The sequence below is a fragment of the Rhinichthys klamathensis genome, unplaced genomic scaffold, assembly GCF_029890125.1.
Source record: "Rhinichthys klamathensis goyatoka isolate OS25496 unplaced genomic scaffold, OSU_Roscu_1.1 h1tg000180l_1, whole genome shotgun sequence".
NCBI lineage: Eukaryota > Metazoa > Chordata > Actinopteri > Cypriniformes > Leuciscidae > Rhinichthys > Rhinichthys klamathensis.
This window is the reverse complement of record NW_026606708.1, coordinates 3,298,388-3,322,847: the sequence shown is the minus strand read 5'-3', so window position 1 is coordinate 3,322,847 and position 24,460 is coordinate 3,298,388. Positions and strand designations below refer to the sequence as shown.

Below are 24,460 nucleotides of genomic sequence, written 5' to 3'. Positions count from 1 at the left end.
GATCTTCCCTCCCCCTCCGCGCGCGGGCTGTTCCGCTTCCATCACTTGCCTCCCGATTTTTAGCTATTTCTCCTATCTACGAGCAGGCGACTAACATGGATGTTGTAAATCAGGTAGGGCATTTTTGGTGCAAAAATGATTTTGGTATATTATTGCTGGGTTTATCATGTATATGTTTTTCGTTTGTCTTTCAGTTTTGGTTGATTGTAGACGATGAAGATGCGTTTAGAAATTATGGTGGAAAATTCTTATAGGGAGAGGTGCCCTGCTGGTGCTGTCCGTCTGTTCACTGCTACAGTCTTTTTTTCGTGACGTCCTCTATTTTCGTTTTTAATAGGCTACATGATTGACGTTATGATTTGTGTATAGTATTTGAAGCAGAACTGATGAAGCGCTAGATTTATTAGACGTATATGACGTATTCCTAAAAGGGAATGTGCAATTACACAGTTATTAAATAAACATGTAATGGTATGATATCAACATATATTTTGCAATTTTACATTGTGTTTAGTGCGAAAGCGTATCATCAATCCAAAGCGACTGCGCGAGGGCCTTTATAACATGCAGATGCGCTTGTGGAGATGCTCTTTAAAATGGCAGCTGACTTCCATCCCAACACTGTGACTGTGACTTTCAGCTCCGAGCTCGATCTGGCCCTTTTGTCTTTTTTAATTTTTAAAATAATATTAGGCAATATAGGCAGGGATCTAGAAATCTGTGCCTATACTGAATATGACACAATCACATATTGGTTATTAATATTATCACATCATCGCAAACACATTTTGCCAGGTGATGCGAGCTGCATTCATGTGTAGCCTGAGCCAATATTGCATATTGCAATGAATAATTAAATTGCGTAAAGAGAAGTCCTAAAATCGATGTATTGATTTTTTTTTCGTTTGGTGTTTAAAGGAGGACCATCCTCACGGGCAAACAATGGTGTCGTGTGAAACCGCACCTTCCTACGTCATTAGGTCCGAATAAAATCGGTATCACAGGTCTGATAAGCAAATCTTTCCAAATATCATAATGTTGTCATGATGAAGTAGAAAGAGCTGGCACAGCTAAGCGCCACATCTAATTCATTTCCCCTCAATGAAGGACCTTGCATTTTACCACATTGCTAGAGGCAATCGAACGCCATCAACATCTAATATTGTTGTTATTATTTTTTATTTTGGTGTGCAAAACGATAACGGTTTTAGAAAAATGTCCATCGCTTGCTGTTTAGTGTCTCTTTAGCTCGGAGATGGCGGTGACGCGCGCGCAGGCATTTTGGCAGTGGTTCAAGGTCCTGGCGACACACCGTTTTGCCTCGAGCTTCAGTCATATACACAAATATACGTGAATATGAATTATTAAGAATTTATGGATTGAAACAAATAAGTTTTTTTTTTTTCATCGTGTCACTGCTTTGATACAGTTTTTTTGTATTTTCTTGGCGATGCTTTAGCATCAGCAGATGCTATGCGTAGGTTTCAAAAGCTTCAAAATAAATGGTCTCTTATATGAGCGAAGGCCTGTTTGTGTAATGAGTCATCGTGGTGAAGAGTAAACCACATCATACATAACACATTTTCATCTATCATTCTGTCTGTCTGTCTGTCTGTCATCTAACGTTTTCAAATGTTGTTCTTTTGACAGTTGGTTGCCAATGGGCAGTTCAGGGTGCTGAAAGTCCCATTGGGCTTCATCAAAGCGTTACAATGGGTAAGTTCACATTTTATATGTATATATAGCCAAGTTTTAGTTAATTTCAGCCATTAATTTGGAACCAGAGGTTTAAGCAAATGTGTCCCATATATTAGATGAAAAATGACTGTCATCTATCATGGTGAAATGGCTACTCACTTTTCATCTGCTGCCTCATTATGTCTACATAATGAGAATACATAAGTGGTATTTATAAATAAAATTTGTATATCAAACATGCATATACTGTACTGAAGCATTCACCACCAATAGTTCACATTGTGTTCACAATACAAATGGGTCTAAAGCTGTTTTCTGTATAGTAACAAGTTTCTTTAGTTTGCTGTGGGTCGGGAGCTGAGCTGTTACTGGTTACCATTGTGCCATAAGCTGAACATTTATATATATAAATTCCAGAGGAGACTCCGTTTATGTAATATAATTGTTTAAAGGGGTCATTAACTGCATTATTTTATTATTTTATGTTTCCTGGGGTGCACTTATAACATTAACATAAAAAATTGTCATATTTTAGAAATAAAAGACATTTTTCCTACTCTGATTTTAGAACTCTGACTTGAACGCTCTGTTTGAAGGGGCGTGTCTGTTGTGAGACTTCAGTGTAAACACCCACTGCTGTGATTGGCTAACATCTTTGCAAATAGCTAAGTATTACACGTGGAACTTTCTCAAAAATTTTTAGCACATTTTTACTATTTACAGTCTCAAGGTTAACTAATCGTGAAAAGTGTTGATTATAGATTTATATATAGATCTATGGCATTATATTTAGATCGTGACATGAAAGGTTGCAGTGATGAGCATTCGGCACTCACAAATGCTTTCATCGTAACTAACAGTACAAACACAATGTAAATAAGAGATTTGTTGATTATATCGGGAGTTTTGGCGAGAGTTCAGAACTCAGTCACTGATAAACTCGCGCTGTTTGATTGACAGCTCCAGCAATTGTAGAGGTTAGGTTATTTGATCGCTTTCTATAATTTAATCACAGTTTAAATAACAGATTATTTTCATCCTACTAAGAGAAACAAAGTTGACAGTTTAGTCTGAACAAATGATCCAGAATGCTGCAGCTCGTCTGGTCTTCAACGAGCCCAAAAGGGCCCACGTCACTCCTCTGTTCATCTCTCTGCACTGGCTACCACTCGCTGCTCGCATCAAGTTCAAGGCTTTGACGCTTGCTTACAGATTGACCACAGGTTCAGCTCCCTCCTACTTCCACTCACTACTACAAGTCTACATCCCTACCAGAAGCCTACGATCGGTCTATGAGCGACGGCTCGTGGTACCATCACAGCGGGGCACAAAATCACTCTCCAGAACATTCTCATTCACAGTTCCATGCTGGTGGAATGATCTCCCCACCCTCATCCGGAATGCAGAATCCCTGACAACATTCAAAAGACAACTGAAAACTCATCTTTTCCGGGAGCACTTAACAAAAAAAAAAAAAAAATAAATAAAATAAAAAAATCCTTTCCTCTAAATCCTCGCTTGCCTGGCTTATGCTACTCCGAGCTATGTCTGAACTTTGTATTTTGAGCACTTCTTGCGTTGCTTTTGCCTCTTCACGATGACTCGCTTGGTTTAGTCCTCAGTTGTAAGTCGCTTTGGATAAAAGCGTCTGCTAAATGACTAAATGTAAATGTAGTCTGGTTTGATTTACAGACACATTGTCACAGTGTCTGGTTGTGTTTTCACTGGGTGTCCACTAGAGGTCCCTTCCTTCCTGTATCCATTCACTCTAGAACCACATTTCCCATAATCCTTGTTTGTTCCCATCACTTGTGATTGCACCCAGCCTTTCCCATTTATGTTGTTAGTGTCTGTGCATAAATACCCTGTCTGTGTTGGTTCATGTCACGGAGTCATTGTATTGTATGTCACTCGTCAACGCCAAGGTCTGTTTCAAGTCTGTTTCTCGTTTGTTCTTGCTTGTTTTGTTTATTTGTTATTCGGACGGATTAAAATGGTTTTCGACACTGGCACGGATGAGTATGATTCTGACTATTTGGATTACGACTCTTGCATGGATGACGATGATTTGGATTGCCCTCACTATCATGTTGCTGCTTTTGGATCCACCCAATTCTCCGCTAGCGATCGTGACAGAATGACTCCGTCCTCAAATGGGTCCAGCAGCATGAACATTTTGCAGGCGTTTGCTTTTGTGGCTCGGCAAAGGGAGGAGGCCATGACGCTCAGATTTCCTAAAGACTTTTCGTTCGACGACAGAGAGTCCTTTAGAGGAGAGCGTCTGGCCAGATTTTCGGGGACCCGTGGAGCTCGCAGAGGAGGAAGTACTAGAGGGGAGTCCCGGACTCAGTCTCTACTTCGGTCTTCCTTCGACCATGATCCGGTGACGCGCAGCCCAGAACACCCTTCGCCGCGGGTCCTGTCCCGTCCTGAACCAGCACCTCGCCAGAAGGGACGACGGAGGAGAAGAAAGACCTCCTCCGTGACTGTCCCGGTGGTCCCTAGTCCGGTGATCCCAGTCCCGGTGGTCCCTGTTCCGGTGGTCCCGAGTAAGGTGGTCCCGAAACGGAGGAGGAGAAGGAGACCTGCGTCTGCCCAGTCAGAGATTGTCCACGTCACGTCTGCCCAGTCAGAGATTGTCCACGTCACGTCTGCCCAGTCAGAGACTGTTCACGTCCCGTCTGCCCAGTCAAGGACTATTCACGTTCTGTCTGCCCAGTCAGAGACTGTTCACGTTCCGTCTGCCCAGTCAGAGACTGTTCCAGGGCCGATGCCAGTGTCTGTTCCAGAGCCGGAGCCAGTGTCTGCTGTTCCAGAGCCGGAGGCAGAGCCAGTGCATGTTCCAGAGCTGGAGCCAATGTCCGTTCCAGAGCCAGTGCCTGTTCCAGAGCCAGTGTTCGTTTCTGTGTTTGTGTCTGTTCTTGTGACTGTTACAGTTCTTGTGGCTGTTCCTGAGCCGGTGTCTGTTCCTGAGCCTGAGCCTGAGCCGGTGTCTGTTCCTGAGCCTGAGCCGGTGTCTGTTCCTGAGCCTGAGCCTGAGCCGGTGTCTGTTCCTGAGCCTGAGCCGGTGTCTGTTCCTGAGCCTGAGCCTGAGCCGGTGTCTGTTCCTGAGCCTGAGCCTGAGCCGGTGTCTGTTCCTGAGCCTGAGCCTGAGCCGGTGTCTGTTCCTGAGCCTGAGCCTGAGCCGGTGTCTGTTCCTGAGCCTGAGCCTGAGCCGGTGTCTGTTCCTGAGCCTGAGCCGGTGTCTGTTCCTGAGCCTGAGCCTGAGCCGGTGTCTGTTCCTGAGCCTGAGCCTGAGCCGGTGTCTGTTCCTGAGCCTGAGCCGGTGTCTGTTCCTGAGCCTGAGCCGGTGTCTGTTCCTGAGCCTGAGCCGGTGTCTGTTCCTGAGCCTGAGCCTGAGCCGGTGTCTGTTCCTGTGCCTGAGCCGGTGTCTGTGCCTGTTCCTGAGCCAGGGTCTGTTCCTGTTCCACCGCCATGGCCGCCCGAGGGGTCTTCACCGCCCTGGCCGCCCGAGGGGTCTTCACCGCCCTGGCCGCCCGAGGGGTCTTCACCGCCCTGGGCGCCCGAGGGGTCTTCACCGCCCTGGCCGCCCGAGGGGTCTTCACCGCCCTGGCCGCCCGAGGGGTCTTCACCGCCCTGGCCGCCCGAGGGGTCTTCACCGCCCTGGCCGCCCGAGGGGTCTTCACCACCCTGGCCGCCCGATGGACTTCCTCAGGAGTCTGTACGAACCCTGCTCCCTGCTCCCTGCTCCGCCCTGGCCACCTGAAGGGTCGTCACCGCCCGATGAACTACCTGTGCCGCCCAGGTCGCCTGAAGGGTCGTCGCCGCCCGATGAACTGTCATCCCCTGGTTCCATTCCCTCCCATGGTCCTGGCCCTCCGTCCTTCCCCCTGATTCCCCACAGCTCCACCTCCCTCATGGACTTGTTTTTTCGAGTGTTGTTTTCTGTCGTGGAGCGTCTGGTAGCCGCTCCGTAGAGGGGGGGTTATGTCACAGTGTCTGGTTGTGTTTTCACTGGGTGTCCACTAGAGGTCCCTTCCTTCCTGTATCCATTCACTCTAGAACCACATTTCCCATAATCCTTGTTTGTTCCCATCACTTGTGATTGCACCCAGCCTTTCCCATTTATGTTGTTAGTGTCTGTGCATAAATACCCTGTCTGTGTTAGTTCATGTCACGGAGTCATTGTATTGTATGTCACTCGTCAACGCCAAGGTCTGTTTCAAGTCTGTTTCTCGTTTGTTCTTGCTTGTTTTGTTTATTTGTTATTCGGACGGATTAAAATGGTTTTCGACACTGGCACGGATGAGTATGATTCTGACTATTTGGATTACGACTCTTGCATGGATGACGATGATTTGGATTGCCCTCACTATCATGTTGCTGCTTTTGGATCCACCCAATTCTCCGCTAGCGATCGTGACACACATAAACAACAATAAACGATTTTGAGACAAAGATCATCTGACTGTACCTGAATCATTACATATCAGAAATCATGGGTCACTGGTGATTTTGGTTAGACGCGTACACATAATCAGTACATACTGTATCAACGATCAGTAACAAAGCAATAGTGACAATAAAACCTTTTTTACTTACATAAGTGTATTGCGCCGATCCTGTCGGATCCAATATAGAAGGTAAAGCATCGCTTTTTAATTTCAGTCTCTCTGCAAATCCAGCGTCAGAAGGAAGGTTCTGCTGCGACTGTGTTTTTCCACAACCTGGCACTAAACAACATTTTGCACTCTTCAAAGGCACGTTTATCGCTTAGTTGCTCGATCCAATGTTAGCATTACGTCTGTTATTTACCTACTACTTGACTAGTGTGAATCAGTGGGCGGGGCTACAGTGGTAAGGGGGTAGAAGTAGGCGTTGATTTTCTTCCTCAGAGGCGGGCTTTCACCTAAATTGGCACATTCCAAAACGAGTCATTCTCTGGGCTAGGTTTCAATAAAAGCTGTTTTTGGACTAACAAGGAAGTTTTCAGTTCTGAAACAGTTCTTATAATATGATTACCTCTTATATGTCAAAAGCTACTTTGATCTCTTAATTCATGACCCCTTTAAATAAACTGGCAGCAGTAATAAATAACATTTAAGTACAACTTATATAAATGTCTATATATGTCCATAATCATTTTTGTAGCTGTTGTGTTGCATTTATTCGGGCAAAACCAACAATAAAACTACGCTTAGTGCTGCTTTCTTCTCTGAGAAAATTAATAATATCAGAAAGGTGATCAGCACATCATTGAGCCGCACTGGGGTCAGACAGATCAGACCACAACCTGAGAATGTAGTTACTATGTCTGATTTCAAAGAAATTGATGGCAAAATTTTGGAAGAAACCGTACAGCACCTTAAAACATCAACCTGCGCCCTTGACGCACTTCCCACATCTTTCTTCAAAAGTGTGTTAAACACTTTAGAAGCAGATCTCCTAAAAGTGGTTAATGCCTCACTTCTTTCTGGTAGTTTTCCAAACTCCCTGAAAACTGCAGTTGTCAAGCCCCTCCTGAAAAAGATCAATCTGGATAAGACTATATTAAGCAACTATAGACCGATCTCAAATCTTCCTTTCATAGGCAAGATCATTGAAAAAGTTGTCTTCAATCAGCTGAACAAATTCTTAATCTCGAATGGATACTTTGACAATTTTCAATCTGGTTTCCGATCGCATCACAGCACAGAGACAGCGCTCATAAAGATAATAAACGATATTCGCTTAAATACTGATAAAGGCAAATTATCAGTGCTGGTACTACTCGACCTCAGTGCTGCATTTGACACTGTCGATCATGACATACTTCTTGACAGGCTGGAAAACTGGGTGGGGCTTTCTGGGACAGTCCTAAAATGGTTCAGGTCATACTTAGAAGGGAGAGGTTATTATGTGAGTATAGGAGACCATAAGTCTGAGTGGACATCCATGACATGCGGAGTCCCTCAAGGCTCAATTCTTGCACCACTCCTATTCAACCCGTATATGCTCCCAATGCGCCAAATAATGAGAAAGAACCGAATCTCTTACCACAGCTATGCAGACGACACACATCTCTACTTAGCCCTATCGCCTAACGACTACAGCCCCATTGACTTCCTGTGCCAATGCATTGATGAAGTAAACAGTTGGATGTGCCAAAACTTTCTTCAGTTAAACAAAGACAAAACTGAAGTCATTGCGTTTGGAAACAAAGATGAAGTTCTCAAGGTGAACGCATACCTTGACGCTAGGGGTCAAACAACTAAAAATCAAGTCAGGAATCTTGGTGTGTCTCTAGAGTCAGACCTTAGTTTCAGTAGTCATGTCAAAGCAATAACTAAATCAGCATACTATCATCTGAAAAATATTGCAAGAATTAGATGCTTTGTTTCCAATCAAGACTTAGAGAAACTTGTGCATGCTTTTATCACCAGCAGGGTGGATTATTGTAATGGACTCCTCACTGGCCTTCCTAAAAAGACCATAAGACAGCTCATACAGAACGCTGCTGCCAGGATTCTGAGCAGAACCAGAAAATATGAACATATCACACCAGTCCTCAGGTCTTTACACTGGCTCCCAGTTACATTTAGGGTTGATTTTAAAGTACCGGTATTATTACTGGTATATAAATCATTTAATGGCCTAGGACCCAAATACATTGCAGATATGCTCACTGAATATAAACCTCAAACCGATCACTCAGATCATTAGGATCACATCAGCTAGAAATACCAAGGGTTCACTCTAAGCATGGAGAGTCTGCTTTTAGCTATTATGCCAGCCGCAGCTGGAACCAGCTTCCAGAAGAGATCAGATGTGCTCCTACAGTAGTAACATTCAAATCCAGACTCAAAACACATCTGTTTAGCTATGCATTTACTGAATGAGCACTGTGCCACTGTTCGTCTGACTGTATATATATATATATATATATATTTTTTTTTTATTCTAAACTGTTTTAATTATTCTTATTTCTTTTGATTATTTTAATTTCTTTATTCTAAACTGTTTTAATTATTCTTATTTCTTTTTATTATTTTTTTTTTTTATTTTATTTCTTCTATGTAAAGCACTTTGAATTACCATTGTGTATGAAATGTGCTATATAAATAAACTTGCCTTGCCTTGCCTTGCCTTGCTTAAAACACTATACGCCTCTGCTTTGTGGTGTCTATAACAAGTATGTTAATCTACGTTTTTTTTATTAAAATATTTTATGAATATTTTTTATATAATCATCATATATAGGCCTACACACAATTACAGTTGGAAAGATGCAAGGTTTGTTTCAGAATGCCCACAGTAGTGTCAATTTAATAAACTTTTTGTGAAGTCTATTCACAATGAAAGCATCTAAACTGCAATATTTAGCATATGTAGCAACTTCAAAACGACCAATGCATATATACAATATGATATACGGACTAAATCCAGCTGAAACTCCAGCACAATCTACATACGCCATACCTGAACCTCACAGATGTTTGCTGCTGTCTGGCGTTTTCAGCTCCTCATTTGCATAAACTTGAGTTTTTCTCAAATTTTGAACACTCTCGGACACTGCAAGCCACCAACTGAGCGTGTCCCTCATCTTTCAAGGTATTGATGCCATCTAGTTGTCACACAGTGCTCCTTCACTTTGTGCAGAGTAGAAAATGGCATCATCAAATGACAGGCTACATAGTAAAATGTTGAACAAGACCATTTGTATCCTGTCTGTACCGCACAGGGCACTACAGTGTGTTTTACTATATCTGTTAAATATTTTATATATTAAATATAGGCTAAATTAAATATGTTTGTTCAAGTAGGATACACAACCATATGCCATAATTTATGAATAGAAAATATTAAAGTCAATATTTTTCATTTTATCTCTTAAAACTCATCTTTGATCACCAAAATGACATATTTAATGAAAAAAATTCTCCATGCCTTAAAATAGCTTGAATGTAACTCTACAACCATGCCTCATTTAGTACGTGGTTCTATGAATATGCAAATTAGCCCCACCTCCACTCATTCACTCCAGCTCAGAGATCCACTCGTTGGTTGACGTGACGTCAGAATCACCATAAAAACTGCTTTTGTGAGACTGTCTTTGGTTCACTGCAATTTTAAGTAGAAAATACTCAGCAATTGTGTTGACACATGAATTTGCACATGGTTCGTCTTAAAGGGGTGATATAATACCCTTTTCACAAGATGTAAAATAAGTCCCCAGAGTGTGTATGTGAAGTTTTAGCTTAAAATACTCCACAGATATTTTTATATATCATGTTCAAATTGTCACTTTTTGAGGGCGAGCAAAAACACAGTTTTTGTGTCTGTCCCTTTAAATGCAAATGAGCTGCTGCTCTCGGCACAGAGGGCAGAGCTTCAACAGCTCTTAGCAGCTTTGATTACCTCACACAGACATGCACTGAAAATTTCAAAAACTTTTAGCCTTTTATGTTCAAACCGAAGTCAGACAAATATCGAGAGACTCAAGAAGAAGTGACAACATGTAGACAACATTTCTGAATGGTTAGTTGATGAATTTATGTATAGCTTATGTGTAGTTGTCTTCTAGTCATTGATTAGCTTGTCATAATAATCTATAAATCGCGTTCCCAGGGACGGGGTTTATGTAAATGTAAGGGTTGGTGATGTCACTAACCCGGTAGGAATGTCGTGTAGTCCCTACCAGCCGTTTGTTGTAGTCTTAAAGAGCAATTTCTTGAAAATAAAATACGTTATCTCCCTTTGCTTTGAACTCTGGGCATCGCAACTTTGCAGATGTTGTTTATGCTCAAACAGCAACATTACACACTATCTAAAGTTAGAAAAGTGAAATCATAATCAACCACCCCTTAAAAGCATATTAAAAACACCATATAGACATATAAACAACATTAAAAGCTTGATTTTCACCACAGGGGGACTTAAAATTAAATATAACCGTGTTTCGCACTAGAAAAAAACAAACATAATTTGAATCATTAAAGACAATTAATGTCTTTATTTATTTATTTATTACAAATCATTGTATCACATTTATTACATTTTCTCAGTTTAATTGATTCCCTGAATCATGAAACTCAGTTTAGTTCATTTGGGTTGGTTTCTGTCTTTTCTGGGCTTGGTAATGTGAGCTGATCTGATTGTGTTTGATTTGATCAGATTTGATTTGTTTGGTCTGTCTTGGTCTGTTTTCACTTTGTGTGACCTGACTCTTTATCATAATTATTTAATAGTCTGTCTTGCTTAGACCTTGTCTGGTCTGGTGGTTGTGATTATTTGTTATTTTTAACTTATTTTTTTACATGAAGGCTTTTTTACTGGTTTCTCCTGGCCTCATTTGACATGTTTGCTTTGTCTTTGTTTAGCATGGTTTACTGTGGCTTGATGTGTGTCTGTTGTTTTCATCTCCTGTCATGTTGCCTAGGTTCATAACACAGCCCAGCACAGCGATATGACAGATGGCAGAGTATCTCAGTGAAATTTAATAGCTTCATTCTCCATTCAGTCCCTCTGCCAGCCAAAGTTCATAAGTAATCTCTATGACTCAATTTCCCAGATTCAAATCCTGAAAGGAAAAATAATGTGCTTATGTCCATGTCAGCATGCTGCTTTCACATGGTAAAAGATGCTTTTGTTTGGTTTATTTAGTCAGTATTTTATTTGCTTTGAGACACACCTCCTTATGTGTAAAAAACGACATTACTGCATTTGCACCAGTCTTCACAAATTTTTAAATAAAGCCAAGGAAACTAATATAATGTATACTGCAATAACTGAATAAATAAATAAACAGAATCTCCTCTGAAATGTATATACTACTGTATTTGTATATGTTTCGTATATTTTCGTATGTATGTGTTTAATCAGTGGCTTTGGATAAAAGTATCTGCCAAATGCATAAATGTAAACCTCTCTCTCTTTTCCAGGTGTTTGCCATCTTTGCATTCTCCACCTGCGGGAGTTACTCCGGCTCCTTCAGGATGAGCGTGGAGTGCAGGAACAGATCAGACAGTGACCTGAAAATAGATGTGGATTTTGATTATCCATTCAGGTACTTTAACACCTGTGTGGCCATACCGTAGTTGTTTATTTGTAGTTGTACTTGTTCATCAATATGCATTTACTTTTTTAGAAACAGCCTTTAACCCATTTTCAAAGGGTCCTCCTTCTTGAAATATCAATGCAACTATATATCTGTCACGATGTGGGTTTGTGTCCTGTCATGTTCTTTGGTTCCCTGTCTTGTTCATTAGTTTTCCCAGGTGTTTCTGATTTTCCCACGCCCCCTTGTTATCCTGTTAGCTCGTTTGTTCTTGATTATTTAAGCCCTGTGTTTCTGCCCTGTCTTTGTGAGTTGTTATATGTTTCAGGATTAACGTGAGTGTTGGTTTCCCAGTGTTAAGATTCTTGTTCCACGTTCTGAGTCTCTGTTTGAGTTCATAGTTTGTTTAAATAAAGCGTGTAAACTGCGTTTGGATCCAGCCTCCTATCTGCCTTCACCGCATCACGTTACAGAACAACTCACCGCATCGTGATTCAGCAGCCATGCCTTTCTGGAGTTCAGACGTCCAGATTCTCCGTCTCCGTCAAGAGAATCGCGCCATCGAGGAATATGTCGCAGAATTCCTTGAACTGGCACATCTTGCGCAAATGAGCACCCAGTGCTTGTTGATCTTCTTCCGCGGGGGATTATCGGAACCACTCCGGTCTCTGATGCCCGAACCTGATCCGCACGGGTCTTTAGAGTGGTATATCGACCTGGCCCTGTTGTGGAGCGGCTCTTCGTTTACCGTGGGCGTGGAGAAGCTGCGAGAGCCTGCGCTTCACATCAGCCCGGTCGCGCCCACGCTCCACAAGCCTGCAATTCACGTCTGTCCAGCCGAACCCGCGCTTCACGTGAGCCAAGTCGAGCCGGCTTTTCACGACATGCCTGAGCTTCTTCCCGCCGAGACCGACATGCCTGAGTTTCTGTCTTCCGAGGCCGCGACTAACGTCTGCCCAGCCGAACCCGCGGTTCACGAGTCAAGTCCCGAGTCAAGTCCCGAGTCAAGTCCCGAGTCAAGTCCCGAGTCAAGTCCCGAGTCAAGTCCCGAGTCAAGTCCCGAGTCAAGTCCCGAGTCAAGTCCCGAGTCAAGTCCCGAGTCAAGTCCCGAGTCAAGTCCCGAGTCAAGTCCCGAGTCAAGTCCCGAGTCAAGTCCCGAGTCAAGCGAGTCAAGTCCCTAGTCAAGCGAGTCAAGTGAGTCAAGTCCCGAGTCAAGTGAGCAGAGTGCCGTGTCAAGTGAATCAAGTGAATCAAGTGAATCGAGTGAGTCAAGTGCCAAGTCAAGTGAGTCAAGAGCCGAGTCAAGTGAGTCAAGTGAGTTAAATGCCGAGACAAGTGAGTCAAGTGCCGAATCTAACCAAGTGAGTGAATCTAGCCAAGTGAGAGTATCAAGCCCAGTGACTCGCCGTCGCAGGAGGAGAAGGAGGACTCGTTTGGTTCGCCAGGCTCCGGTGGGCGTTCCCAGACTCCTCGCCCTGCCGGCCCCGCCTCTGCGCCTCGTCCTGCCGGCCCCGCCTGTGCGCCTCGCCCTGCCGGCCCCGCCTCTGCGCCACGCCCTGCCGGTCCCATCTCTGCTCTTCACCCTGCCAATGTCTCTCAAGCTCCATGAGACTGTCCCAGAGTCTGTTGCCAGCCCGGAGGTTGTCCCCCTAGGTTCTCCCAAGTATTTTTTTTTTGGAGGTCCCACGAGAGGGTCATGGAGGCAGCGCTGACATGGACCTTGTCGGCGCTATCTCCTCCTGAGCCTCCTATGCCCTCGTCTCCTGCCAAATGTGCTCTGCCCTGGTCTCCTGCCAAGCGTGGTCCGCCCTGGCCTTCGCCTCGTCCTGCTCCGCCCTGGTCACCGGCCCAGTCTGGTCCGCCCACGCTCTGCGGCCCAGGCCCGCCTTGCCTAGGTCCAGGTCCCGTTCCCCTGCATGGGCCTGGCCCCCCATCCCTCCCCCAAGACCGCCCTCCTGGACTTTTGTTTGTTTTATTGGGCTTCAGGAGCCGCCCTTAAGAGGGGGAGGGGGGGGGGGGGGGGTTTATGTCACGATGTGGGTTTGTGTCCTGTCATGTTCTTTGGTTCCCTGTCTTGTTCATTAGTTTTCCCTGGTGTTTCTGATTTTCCCACGCCCCCTTGTTATCCTGTTAGCTCGTTTGTTCTTGATTATTTAAGCCCTGTGTTTCTGCCCTGTCTTTGTGAGTTGTTATATGTTTCAGGATTAACGTGAGTGTTGGTTTCCCAGTGTTAAGATTCTTGTTCCATGTTCTGAGTCTCTGTTTGAGTTCATAGTTTGTTTAAATAAAGCGTGTCTGAACCCCAGTTTAAAACGCCTTTTTCATTGAATCCTAGTGTTACTGTGCACACTGCTTTTTCAAGTGCTGTTTGCCATCCCAAATACACACTACCACTGCATATGTAAAAAAATTTCCCTCATGGTGTGGTATAGTCACTCTAGATTAGTTTTAAATGCCTTTGTTGTAAATAAGTAAATACTTGCTCAGTAACCCTGTTGCCCTGTGTCTCTTCCAGGCTCCATCAAGTGTATTTCGATGCCCCCGCCTGCAAGAATGGCCAGACTGAACGTTTCTTCCTGGTCGGGGATTACTCGTCCTCGGCAGAGTTCTTCGTCACCATAGCCGTTTTTGCATTTCTGTATTCCATGTCCGCTCTCAGCATCTATGTCTTTGCCTTTGAGAAGTACCGCGAAAACAATAAAGGACCACTGATTGTGAGTTTTCTTCCATGTTATATAAGCACTAAAGCAGCAGTTTGTTAAATGCTTAGTTCAACCAAACAATTATAAATATTTCATTATTTATTATTATATGCTAGAAAGGATATTTTTTTGTGTAGAAGAGCTCACATCTCTAAAAATGTCTAAACAAATTTTCAAACAGGTGCTATGTTTATATATAAATCGCATATTTGAGGTCTGAACAACTATATTCACACCTAAAAAACTCTTAAAACTACATTCCGTGACACAATAACAGTAGTATTTGTAAAATTATAGTGGGTTTGCTGCTCCTCTGCCATTGACGCTCTCTGTGAGAAATGCTGGCAGTATAGATCCAGCAGAAACAAGTGGAGTTATACAAATTGTGAGACTTCTCCGTGTGATATCACATAATGGCAGCATTTTGAATGTTGGGTGAACTATTCATTTAATGTTTCATACAACCCAAGCCTGTATGTTTATGTATAATTAATATGAATAAAATGATTGCAGGATTTTGGCGTGACGTGTGTATTCACCTTCATGTGGCTGGTGAGCTCGGCAGCATGGGCGAAGGGTTTGTCGGATGTCAAGACAGCTACAGACCCAGAGAAGGTTCTGGAACTGATCCCCGCCTGTGAACAGGAAGGCAACCGCTGCCGTGAAGTTCACGACCCCGTCATGTCCGGTCTTAATACTTCTGTGGTGAGTCAGTTCTGCAAAAAAGTAAAGATCAAGTCAAATACTAATATTTTTGAACTTTTTTAATAATAAATTATCGCTTGAAGTAAGAGTGTTGTGAAGTTTGCACGAGAAGTAACATAAAAGCATGGAGGACTTTCACTTCTCACGCAAACTTGCCAACGTGCTTATGTTTATGTAAAAACTGAACTTGTGAACGCACCACCTACTGTAGGACAGTTGACCGGAAGCAATGATTTATTGTTAAAAAAAGTAAAAAATATTTGTATTTTTCTTATACTGTACCTATCGTTTCGCTTCAGACAACATTGATTCATTACCGTCACGATATCTAAATGTGGTTCCCCTTCGTCAGCTCACTATGACGTGAGTCAGATCGGGGGATCGCTTGCAAGAGCCTATCTACTTTGAGTGAAACTAAACGAGCCAATGCACATTGGCATGCGATAATTGCACCAGCTGCTGTGCATCACGGCGCGAGCATATAATGAGCAGCATGTGCCTCGCATCCTTGTCTTTCGCTTTCAGACGATGAATGCTGTTCCTGCTCTGCAATCTTATCTGAGAGCCACTTCAATGAGAATGTGAGTGCTCACATTAGGCTTGCACTATCGTCCTGTTTGTGTAGCCGCGATCATCCTTGGGTGCTTCAGCACCAGAGAGAGCAGTTTCTTGAAAGAGCATACACTGTTTGACTGCGTCTTTTTCAAGATGTCATTCAAACCGTGTGTTTCTGGATGCGGTCGTTTCCTGTCCTTATTTGACGGCCACGATCACTGTTTCACATGCCTGGGCTTAAGCATGTTGAGACTGTGTTCGTGGGTGGTTCATGTTCTCTCACGAGAGCATGACCACGGCGGCACAACGAGCTGCCGGCTGACAGCGCGGGTTGTCACGGCAACCCAGCGTGCATCATTCGGTGCTCTAGATGCGCGGTCGAGACTCAAGTGCCTCAAACGAGGTGGAGTCCCTTTGCCTATGCCCCGATCTAGTTCCTCTTCTGGTGGCCACCAGAAAAGGGCTATTTTGATCTGAGGATTACAGTGAGCGTTCCCCGACGAGACCACCTCCTCGGGCCCCTCACTCCTCAAGCGCATCGCAAACAAGCTGAGACTGTGTTCGTGGGTGGTTTATGCTCTCTTATGAGAGCATGACCACGTCGGCACGTTGTTCATCTTGCCTTTCTCACGAGGGCTTGAGCGCTCAGTGTGCCGTGTGCCATCGAGGTTGATGACTTCATCCTGACCTCGTCCTGCTATCTATGGCAAGCCAAACATGCCAAAATCTCCAGAAAAAGTTTTTCCTCTCTCACTACTCTTGATGGTGGGGTGGCTTTACTAATGGCAGACCGCCTCTTCCCTGCATGTGATGGCCACCCTACAAGTCTGTGGAGGGCCAAAACACGTAATGCACGAGGGTAGTTCTGAGTCGGGGTTGAGCTGTGCATAGGGACTGACTGTGGTTTAAGTCAAAGCGCTGGCCCTTGGTCAGACGATGTCCACGCTGGTGGTCCAGAAGGGCCCCAAGGCTAAACCTTGCAGAGGTGCAAGACATCGTCAAAGCTTGCTTTCTCGATGCTCCCATCTCACGAGGTGGCCTTTTTCGGCGACACTGTTGGAGACTGTCCCCAGCGGTTCTCCACAGTTCAGAAGCAGGCTGAGGTAACCAAGAGCTTGTCCCGATGTGCAACCAGAGTCACTCGTGGGCTACCCCTCAGCCTGTTTGTCGTCAAGGGTGTCAGTCCCCTGCGAAAAAATCCCCAAAAAACTCAGTCACAGCCAGCTCTACTGTGATGTCGAGCTTTCGCAGGATGACTGCGCCACATGTCTCAGCAACCCTGAGACGGGGGACCCAGAGTCATCTGTTCTTCCCTGGTGGAGGGCCGGGCAGAGAATCTTTTGTTTATTCAAATTCTGTTCCGCCGCTGGCGTCTCAGTCAGCGGTACCCAAATTCTCAGTAAGAGCAGCTTCTCTATCTCTGTGCGGTTCGAGGACGCTAACAGGCCTTCCAACGCACCCTCTGCCCCACCCTGGAACCAGGTAGTGTTGCACAGCACACTCAAACCCCACTTCGGGCCGCCTCAGTGCCTCCTGAGTCGAGTTCCTGCTCCACCTCGGGTACATCAGTGGTCCCGTTGGTCCCGCTTGCACGGTGTCTGGGAGCCTGGTTAGCGCCCCCCAGCCCGTCTCGCTGGCTCATCCGTACCATCAGACTCGGCTATGCGATTTAGTTCGCCCAGCACCCTCCCATGTTCAGGGGCATCCACTTCACCTCCGTGTGGAGCAGCGATGCACCTGTCTTGTGGGCAGAGATCTGTCCTACTGGCGAAGGACGTGATCGAGCCGGTCCCTCCAGCTGATATGAAGACATGGTTCTACAGCCCCAACTTCATTGTACCCAAGAAAGGTGGTGGGATACGGCCGATCTTGGACCTGCAAACCTTGAATCGGGCCCTGCACAAGCTCCCGTTCAAGATGCTCATGCAGAAACGCATTTTCGAATGCATCCGTCCCCAAGATTGGTTTGCAGTGATCGACCTGAAGGATGCGTACTTTCATGTCTCGATTCTTTCTCGACACAGACCGTTCCTGCGGTTTGCGTTCGAGGGACGGGCATATCAATACAAAGTCCTAACCTTCGGGCTGTCCCTGTCGCCCCGCGTCTTTGCGAAGGTCGCGGAGGCAGCCATTGTTCCACTCTGAGAACGCGGCTGTGGCGAGCAGGACGAGGTCGAGGGCCATGGGAGGACGGCGCAAGGCCGGTGGCGTGATTACTAATGAGCGACACCTGCGCGACGCACCGATCTCGTATCTCTCACGGAGGAGCAGAAGCATAAAAGGAGGAGCGACAACAGTGGAGATCGAGAGAGGAACAGGCCTTATTATTAAAGTCTTTGAATGTTCGCCGGTTCCCGCCTCCTTCTTCCCACAGCAACGAACCTCGTTACACTGGTGCCGAAAGGAGGAACGCGCTGTCAGAGAGCCCTCGCCACTGTGGGGAATCCACTGTGCCATCGAGCATGGTGGGCAAATTCCGTCACCATGGACGCTCGAGGCGGTGCGCTGGAGCGAGTTGCCGCTGCCGGCCGCCTGGGTGCTGGAGGGGCGGCTGCCGTCCGTGAGGGAGCGGAGGAGTCGTCGCCATTTGCAGAGGCCGGAGCCTACTGACATCCGCCATGATGGGGAGGAGCAGGGAACAAGGGACTCCTGCCATCTGCCCGAATCCGGAGGAGCCGTTGCCGTTCACCAGGTGGCGGATGAGTGTTGAACCGTCCACCGAGGGCTATCCAGCGCCACCACCAGGCACCGCGGATAAGATTGCCCAGCTGGTGGAGGACCAGATGGCAGTGCGTTGTGGGAACCGGACCAAGAATTTGTTTTTTCCTTTCTCCCCTGTCTTGTTTCTGTCGCTCCTCATGCTTCCGTCTCCTTTTCTCTCGCCTCTTCTATCCATACCCCCAGGTGCCGCGGCCACCGTTGGAGACTGTTGAGTAGACCACCGGACCACCGACTGTTGAGTAGACCACCGGTGCCGGCCTGCGAGGGGCGATGGGGGTATGTGGCGAGCAGGACGAGGTCGAGGACCATAGGAGGACGGCGCGAGGCCGGTGGCGTGATTACTAATGAGCGACACCTGCGCAACGCACCGGTCTCGTATTCCTCACGGAGAAGCAGAAGCATAAAAGGAGGAGCGATGACAGTGGAGATCGAGACCCCCCTTGAGGGTCTGCTGGCTTATACTTTCATTTTGGTGTTGATTTATTGTATTATTAAAGTTTTCGAATGTTCGCCAGTTCCTGCCTCCTTCCCACAACATGAACCTTGTTACAGCGGCGTTCGAATTCTCAACTATCTCGACGACTGGCTGATTCTGGCTCAGTCTCGGGATCAGTTGTGTGAACACAGGGACATGGTGCTCCGTCACTTCAGCCTGTTGGGGCTTTGGGTCAACTGGGACAAGGGCAACCTCCCCTGTGCAGAGGATCTCTTATCTCGATATGGAGTTGGACTGTCAACCAGACAGCGCGACTCACAGAGGAGCGCGTCCGGTCAGTGTTGAACTGCTTGAGTACAATCAAGAGCAGGACAGCGGCCCCACTGAAACTTTTTCAGAGGCTCCTGGGGCATATGGCATTCGCAGTAACACGGCTCGGATTGCTTCATATGAGACCGCTTCAGCACTGGCTTCCCGGCCGAGTCCGGAGATGGGCGTGGCAGAGCGGCACGTGCCGGGTGCACGTCACCCCGCACAGTCTCCAACCTTCAGCCCGTGGTCGGACCCTTCGTTTCTACGGGCAGGTGTTCCCCTAGAACAAGTGTCCAGGCATGCTGTGGTCTTCACGGATTCCTCTGCCACCGGCTGGGGGGGCACGTACAACTGGCATGCCGTTTTAGGTCTGTGGCCTGCCGCATGTCGCAACTCGCCCGCCATCTCCTATGGAGTTAGAAGCATCTGAGGTCGCTTCGTGCCATTCACATCCCTGGCGTGCTCAATCGTGCAGCTGACAAGCTCTCACGACAGCCTACGCTTCCGGGAAAGTGGCATCTCCATCCCCAGGTGGTCCACCTGATATGGGACTTCTTTGAGCCGCTCAAATAGATCTGTTTGCCTCTCCAGACCCGACCCATTGCCAGTTGTTTTATTCCCTGACCGAGGGGACCCTCGGTACGTATACACTGGCGCACAGCTGGCCCCGGGGCCTACGCAAGTATGCGCTTCCCCCAGGGAGCCTTCTCGCACAGACTCTGTGCAAAGTCAGGGAGGACGAGGAGCAGGTCTTGTTAGTTGCACCGTATTGGCCCAACCAGACCTGGTTCCCAGAACTCATGCTACTCGCGACAGCACCTCCTTGGCCCATTCCTCTGAGGAAGGACCTGCCAGATACCTCTGGAAACTCCATGTCTGATCCCTGGACAGGACGAGGAGGTTCTAGGTGACCTACCCCAGGCAGTGGTAGACACCATCACTTCTCAACGAGGCGCCTCTATGCTCTGAAGTGGAACCTGTTCGTTGAATGGTGTTCTTCCCACCGGGAAGACCCCCGAAGATGTCCGATCAGAGTCGTGCTTTCTTTCCTGCAAGATGGGTTGGAGCGAAGGCTGTCTCCCTCCACCCTCAAAGTGTATGTTGCCGCTATTGCCGGACATCACGATGCATTTGAAGGTAAGTCATTGGGAAAGCATGACCTGATCGTCAGATTCAGGGCCTGTCCCCCCCTCTATACCCTCTTGGGACCTGTCTCTGGTGCTCAGCGCACTGCAGAGACCTCCCTTTGAACCATTGCAGTCAGCTTGAGTTAAACATCCTGTCACTAAAGAGTGCTGACTGCTTTGGCTTCCATCAAGAGGGTAGGGGACCTGCAAGCATTTTCAGTCGACAAATTGTGCCTAGAATTCAAGCCGGGCCAACTCTCACGTTGTCCTGAGACCCCGGCTTGGATATGTTCCCAAGGTTCCTACCACTCCCTTCAGGAACCAGGTAGTGAACCTGCAAGCACTGTCTTCGGAGGAGGCAGACCCAGCCCTAGCTTTTCTCTGTCCCATCCGCTCTTTGCGGTTTTACGTGGACAGAACGCAAAGCTTCAGGACCTCAGATCAGTTCTTCGTCTGTTACGGAGGCCAGCAAAAGGGAAAGGCTGTCTCCAAGCAGAGGATGGTCCACTGGATAGTGGATCCCATCGCCTTAGCTTACGAAGCTCAAGGCGTGCCTTGCCCATTTGGGTTGCGAGCACACTCAACTAGAAGTGTTGATTCCACCAGGGCGCTGGCTCAAGGCGCCTCGCTGACAGATATTGTAGAGCTGCGGACTGGGCGACACCTAACACATTCGCTAGATTTTATAGCCTCCGTGTAGAGCTGGTATCTTCCCGTATACTCGCCCCAGTGGCCAGTAGCGCGAGGGACTCTTTCTTAGTGTCGGCTTGCAACACCACTCCCACCCTCATGGGCCGGATACGTGCGTCTATTTGCTCCCGTAGTGTTCCCCAGAAATGGCTAATCCTATGAGTTCCTCCTTCACCCCTGCGGCAGTTAGAAGTTGCGGAGCGTCTGACGCCAGGCCTACACTCGTATGCATTGTGGAACCTGTGTTAGGCTGGGTGTCCATATGTAGCGGTCCCTGCGGCGACCCCATATGTGTATTCCTCCACGATCAGCTCCTCTGTGGACGAGCCCGTGTCTTTCCCTCGACAGAGCCTGCTCTGTCATCTCTGCTGGTGTTCTTTCCCCCTAGAATTAGGCTGGAACCACCCCAGAGACTGTCATATGTCGTACTACCCTGCTTGCCTAGTCCATATGTGTATCCGTCACAGTGCCTCCCTCCGGAGTAGGACGTGGCTTCCACAGCGTTCCCCTTTCCAAGGGCACGCTTTCCCAGCATTATCCAATAAGTCAGACTGGGTCTTGCGGAACAGCAGTGACTGACCTTCTCTGCTTAGAGCCCCTACTTTCTGCCCAACACTGTGGTCAGGTCAGGAGGCTCAAGCAGAGCGCTGGAAGGGCCAGCAGCCAGGGCGTTTTGGTAGATATCCCCATTCGTCAGAATCACCTCTGACTCACGTCATAGTGAGCTGACGAAGGGGAACATCTTGGTTACATATGGTAACCCTTGTTCCCCGAGGAGGGAATGGAGACGTGAGTCCCCTCGCCACAGTTGCTGAGCTTCCGCTGTACGGCTCCTCAGCGGAAAAACAAGGATGTGAGGCACCTGCTGCTTATTATATGCTCTTGCCGCAATCCACAGCAGCTGGTGCAATTATCGCATGCCATTGTGCATTGGCTCGTTTAGTTTCACTCGAAGTAGATAGGCTCTCGCAAGCGATCCCCATTCGTCAGAATCACTTCTGACTCATGTCTCCGTTCCCTCCTCGGGGAACGAGGGTTACCATACGTAACCGAGACGTTTTTCAAGCATCAACTGAGTGGAACCTATTGCATTATATGGACTCACAGAGATTGATTACTTTCCTAAAAATCTTTATTTGTGTTTATTTGAAAAAGGAAAAGTCATATACATTGGAGTAGGCCTGGGCGATAAATCAATTTTATCGATTAACTCCAATGTGTAGTTTACGTCGATTTGTTTGAATGAAAATCGGTTTTCTCTTTAACATCTGCCGACGCTCCCCTCTGGGCTCCCGTAGTTCCGAACGGACTAATCGTTTGCCATAGAGATACACAAACAACATGGCAAATGAACAAGACCGTGGCAGTACAAGCACACCCACCAAAAACATTTACAAACTGAATCTGCAGGGCTGCCAACTCTCATGAATTCACCGTGAGACTCACGCAATTGTCACTTTTTACACGCTCTCACGCCACACATCCATTTTCTCACGCAGAGAAAAATCGCGAAGCAAAGAGGACACTTACACCGACAGAGAAGGTTACTATTGATATGAAACAAATTCTCAGCTCTCAGATTCTGTCAATTTAATTACGAAATGCAAACAATAAACACTGTTTTGGCGCTTGTAAATGCGACATGACAGATCTCAGTTCAAGCGGCACGTGAACCGATCATCTGTTACTCTTTACTACTAGTTAATAGTAAATAAACAAGAATGATCAATAGGTAATTTGAAAGAAACAGTTCAACTTACCGAAATGTAATAAAATCAATCTATCAGTGTTTTTCCGTTACATTTACCTCAGGAAAGCCATTTAATGACCATAAAAATTGCTATAGAGAGGAGTATTTTGCTAAATATGATAACTACAGTATATTACATATTTATTATATTTGTACCTATATCATTAAAATATTATAATGTTGTTATGATAAAAAATGCATTATATTTAATTTGAGATGTTATTTTTAACCTTTAATAATAATACCAGCTGACAGGGCTCTGTACGTTTACAGCATTGGGTGAGAGATTTTTTTTGAAGAACAATTAACATAACACATTAATGTATCTACTGTATTTATTCAAACAAGGAATCAATATTGAATTAAGATCAGAATCAAATCACAAGAATTGAAATTGTGAAATTTGTGTCAAGCAATAATAAAAACAGTAGTATACCAGTCATTGTACCATGTAAACATTGTGTTGTCACTAAACTTAATAAAATTCAGTTTAGTTACCAAATGTTTTGACAATCACAATACACTTATTGTGATGCAATTTTATAAAAAAAATTTGTACATCCCCCAATCCCAATCCACCCATTTTATGTTATGTTTACGTTATGTTATGTTACATTTTCACTGTTTACAAAGGCAGGGCCTGCCATCTTGTCTTTTTGGCTTATTGTTTCTGATAGCACTTTAACCCCAAGGGGGAAATCCAGATCAAATCCCAGAAGGGAAAATCAAAACAAAATAAAGTTAAAACTTGTTTTGAACAATTTCTTTGTCATCTGCAGATTGATTTTAAGTAGTGAAAAAAAAAAATCTATTTAAATCGTAAATCAAATTTTTGGCGAAAAAAATCTGGGATTTTTTTTTAAGGCCATATCGCTCAGTCCTACATTGGGGATGGAACAAGGGTGAGTAAAAAATTAGGGTGAACTATAATGTCCTTTAATGTCTCGTGAATCAAACTAAATTTGAAACTGCATTGTTAACTTTCTATTTCTCTCCAGGTCTTTGGCTTCCTCAACCTGATCTTGTGGACAGGTAACCTGTGGTTTGTATTCAAGGAGACCGGGATCATTGCACCCTTTATGCGCCAACAGCCCGCCCAAGAGAAGCAGCCCGCCCCTGATTCCTATGGACAGGGAGGTTATGGGCAGCCTGACCCGTACGCTGGCTCCCAGGGAGGCTACCAGCCCGACTACAGCCAGCAAGGCTACAATCAGGGTGGCGAATACGGTCAGGCCGGCTATGAACAGCAGGGGGCACCCACCTCCTTTTCCAACCAGATGTGAGTGAAGAAATATCTGAGGAAGCGGAAGATGGCTGGTGAGTGGAAGGTACGTTTTTGGAGATTTTTTCAATCTCAAAATGCCTTTTTTATACTGTACATCATATTCAGGGTTTGAAATTAAATTTTTCACCCACTGCCCAATTTGGCTACTAAAGTTTTAAGTTACCGGCCATTCAGAACTTCTAATAACCAATAAATGGCTGATATTCAAATTTCGAATGATTTTGTTCATATGAATTTGTTTATAATTAAAATTAAATACTAAAAACTGAAATCAAATGTTTAAAATGCTACAAGCAGTGCTTGAAGTGGGGAAAAAAGTGCCAGTACTTCCCCTCGGTTGAAGTGTGGGCGGTCAGAGTACCGGCAACATTTTATCTACTAACTTCTCACATGTTGCCGGTACTCTGACCGCCCACACTTCAAACCAAGGGGAAGTACTGGCA

At 45.9% G+C, this 24,460-nt stretch overlaps 1 protein-coding gene across 1 annotated transcript; it reads left to right on the top strand.

Annotated features, from left to right (window-relative positions):
- On the top strand, window positions 1-24,060 carry sypa (synaptophysin a). Its single transcript, XM_056261085.1, has 6 exons — window positions 1-113; window positions 1,651-1,716; window positions 11,619-11,743; window positions 14,250-14,448; window positions 14,950-15,141; window positions 23,731-24,060. Exons 1-6 carry the CDS (start codon window positions 96-98, stop codon window positions 24,013-24,015), a joined length of 885 nt encoding a protein of 294 aa, XP_056117060.1. The 5' UTR covers window positions 1-95; the 3' UTR covers window positions 24,016-24,060.
- The last annotated feature ends 400 nt before the right edge of the window (window positions 24,061-24,460 follow it).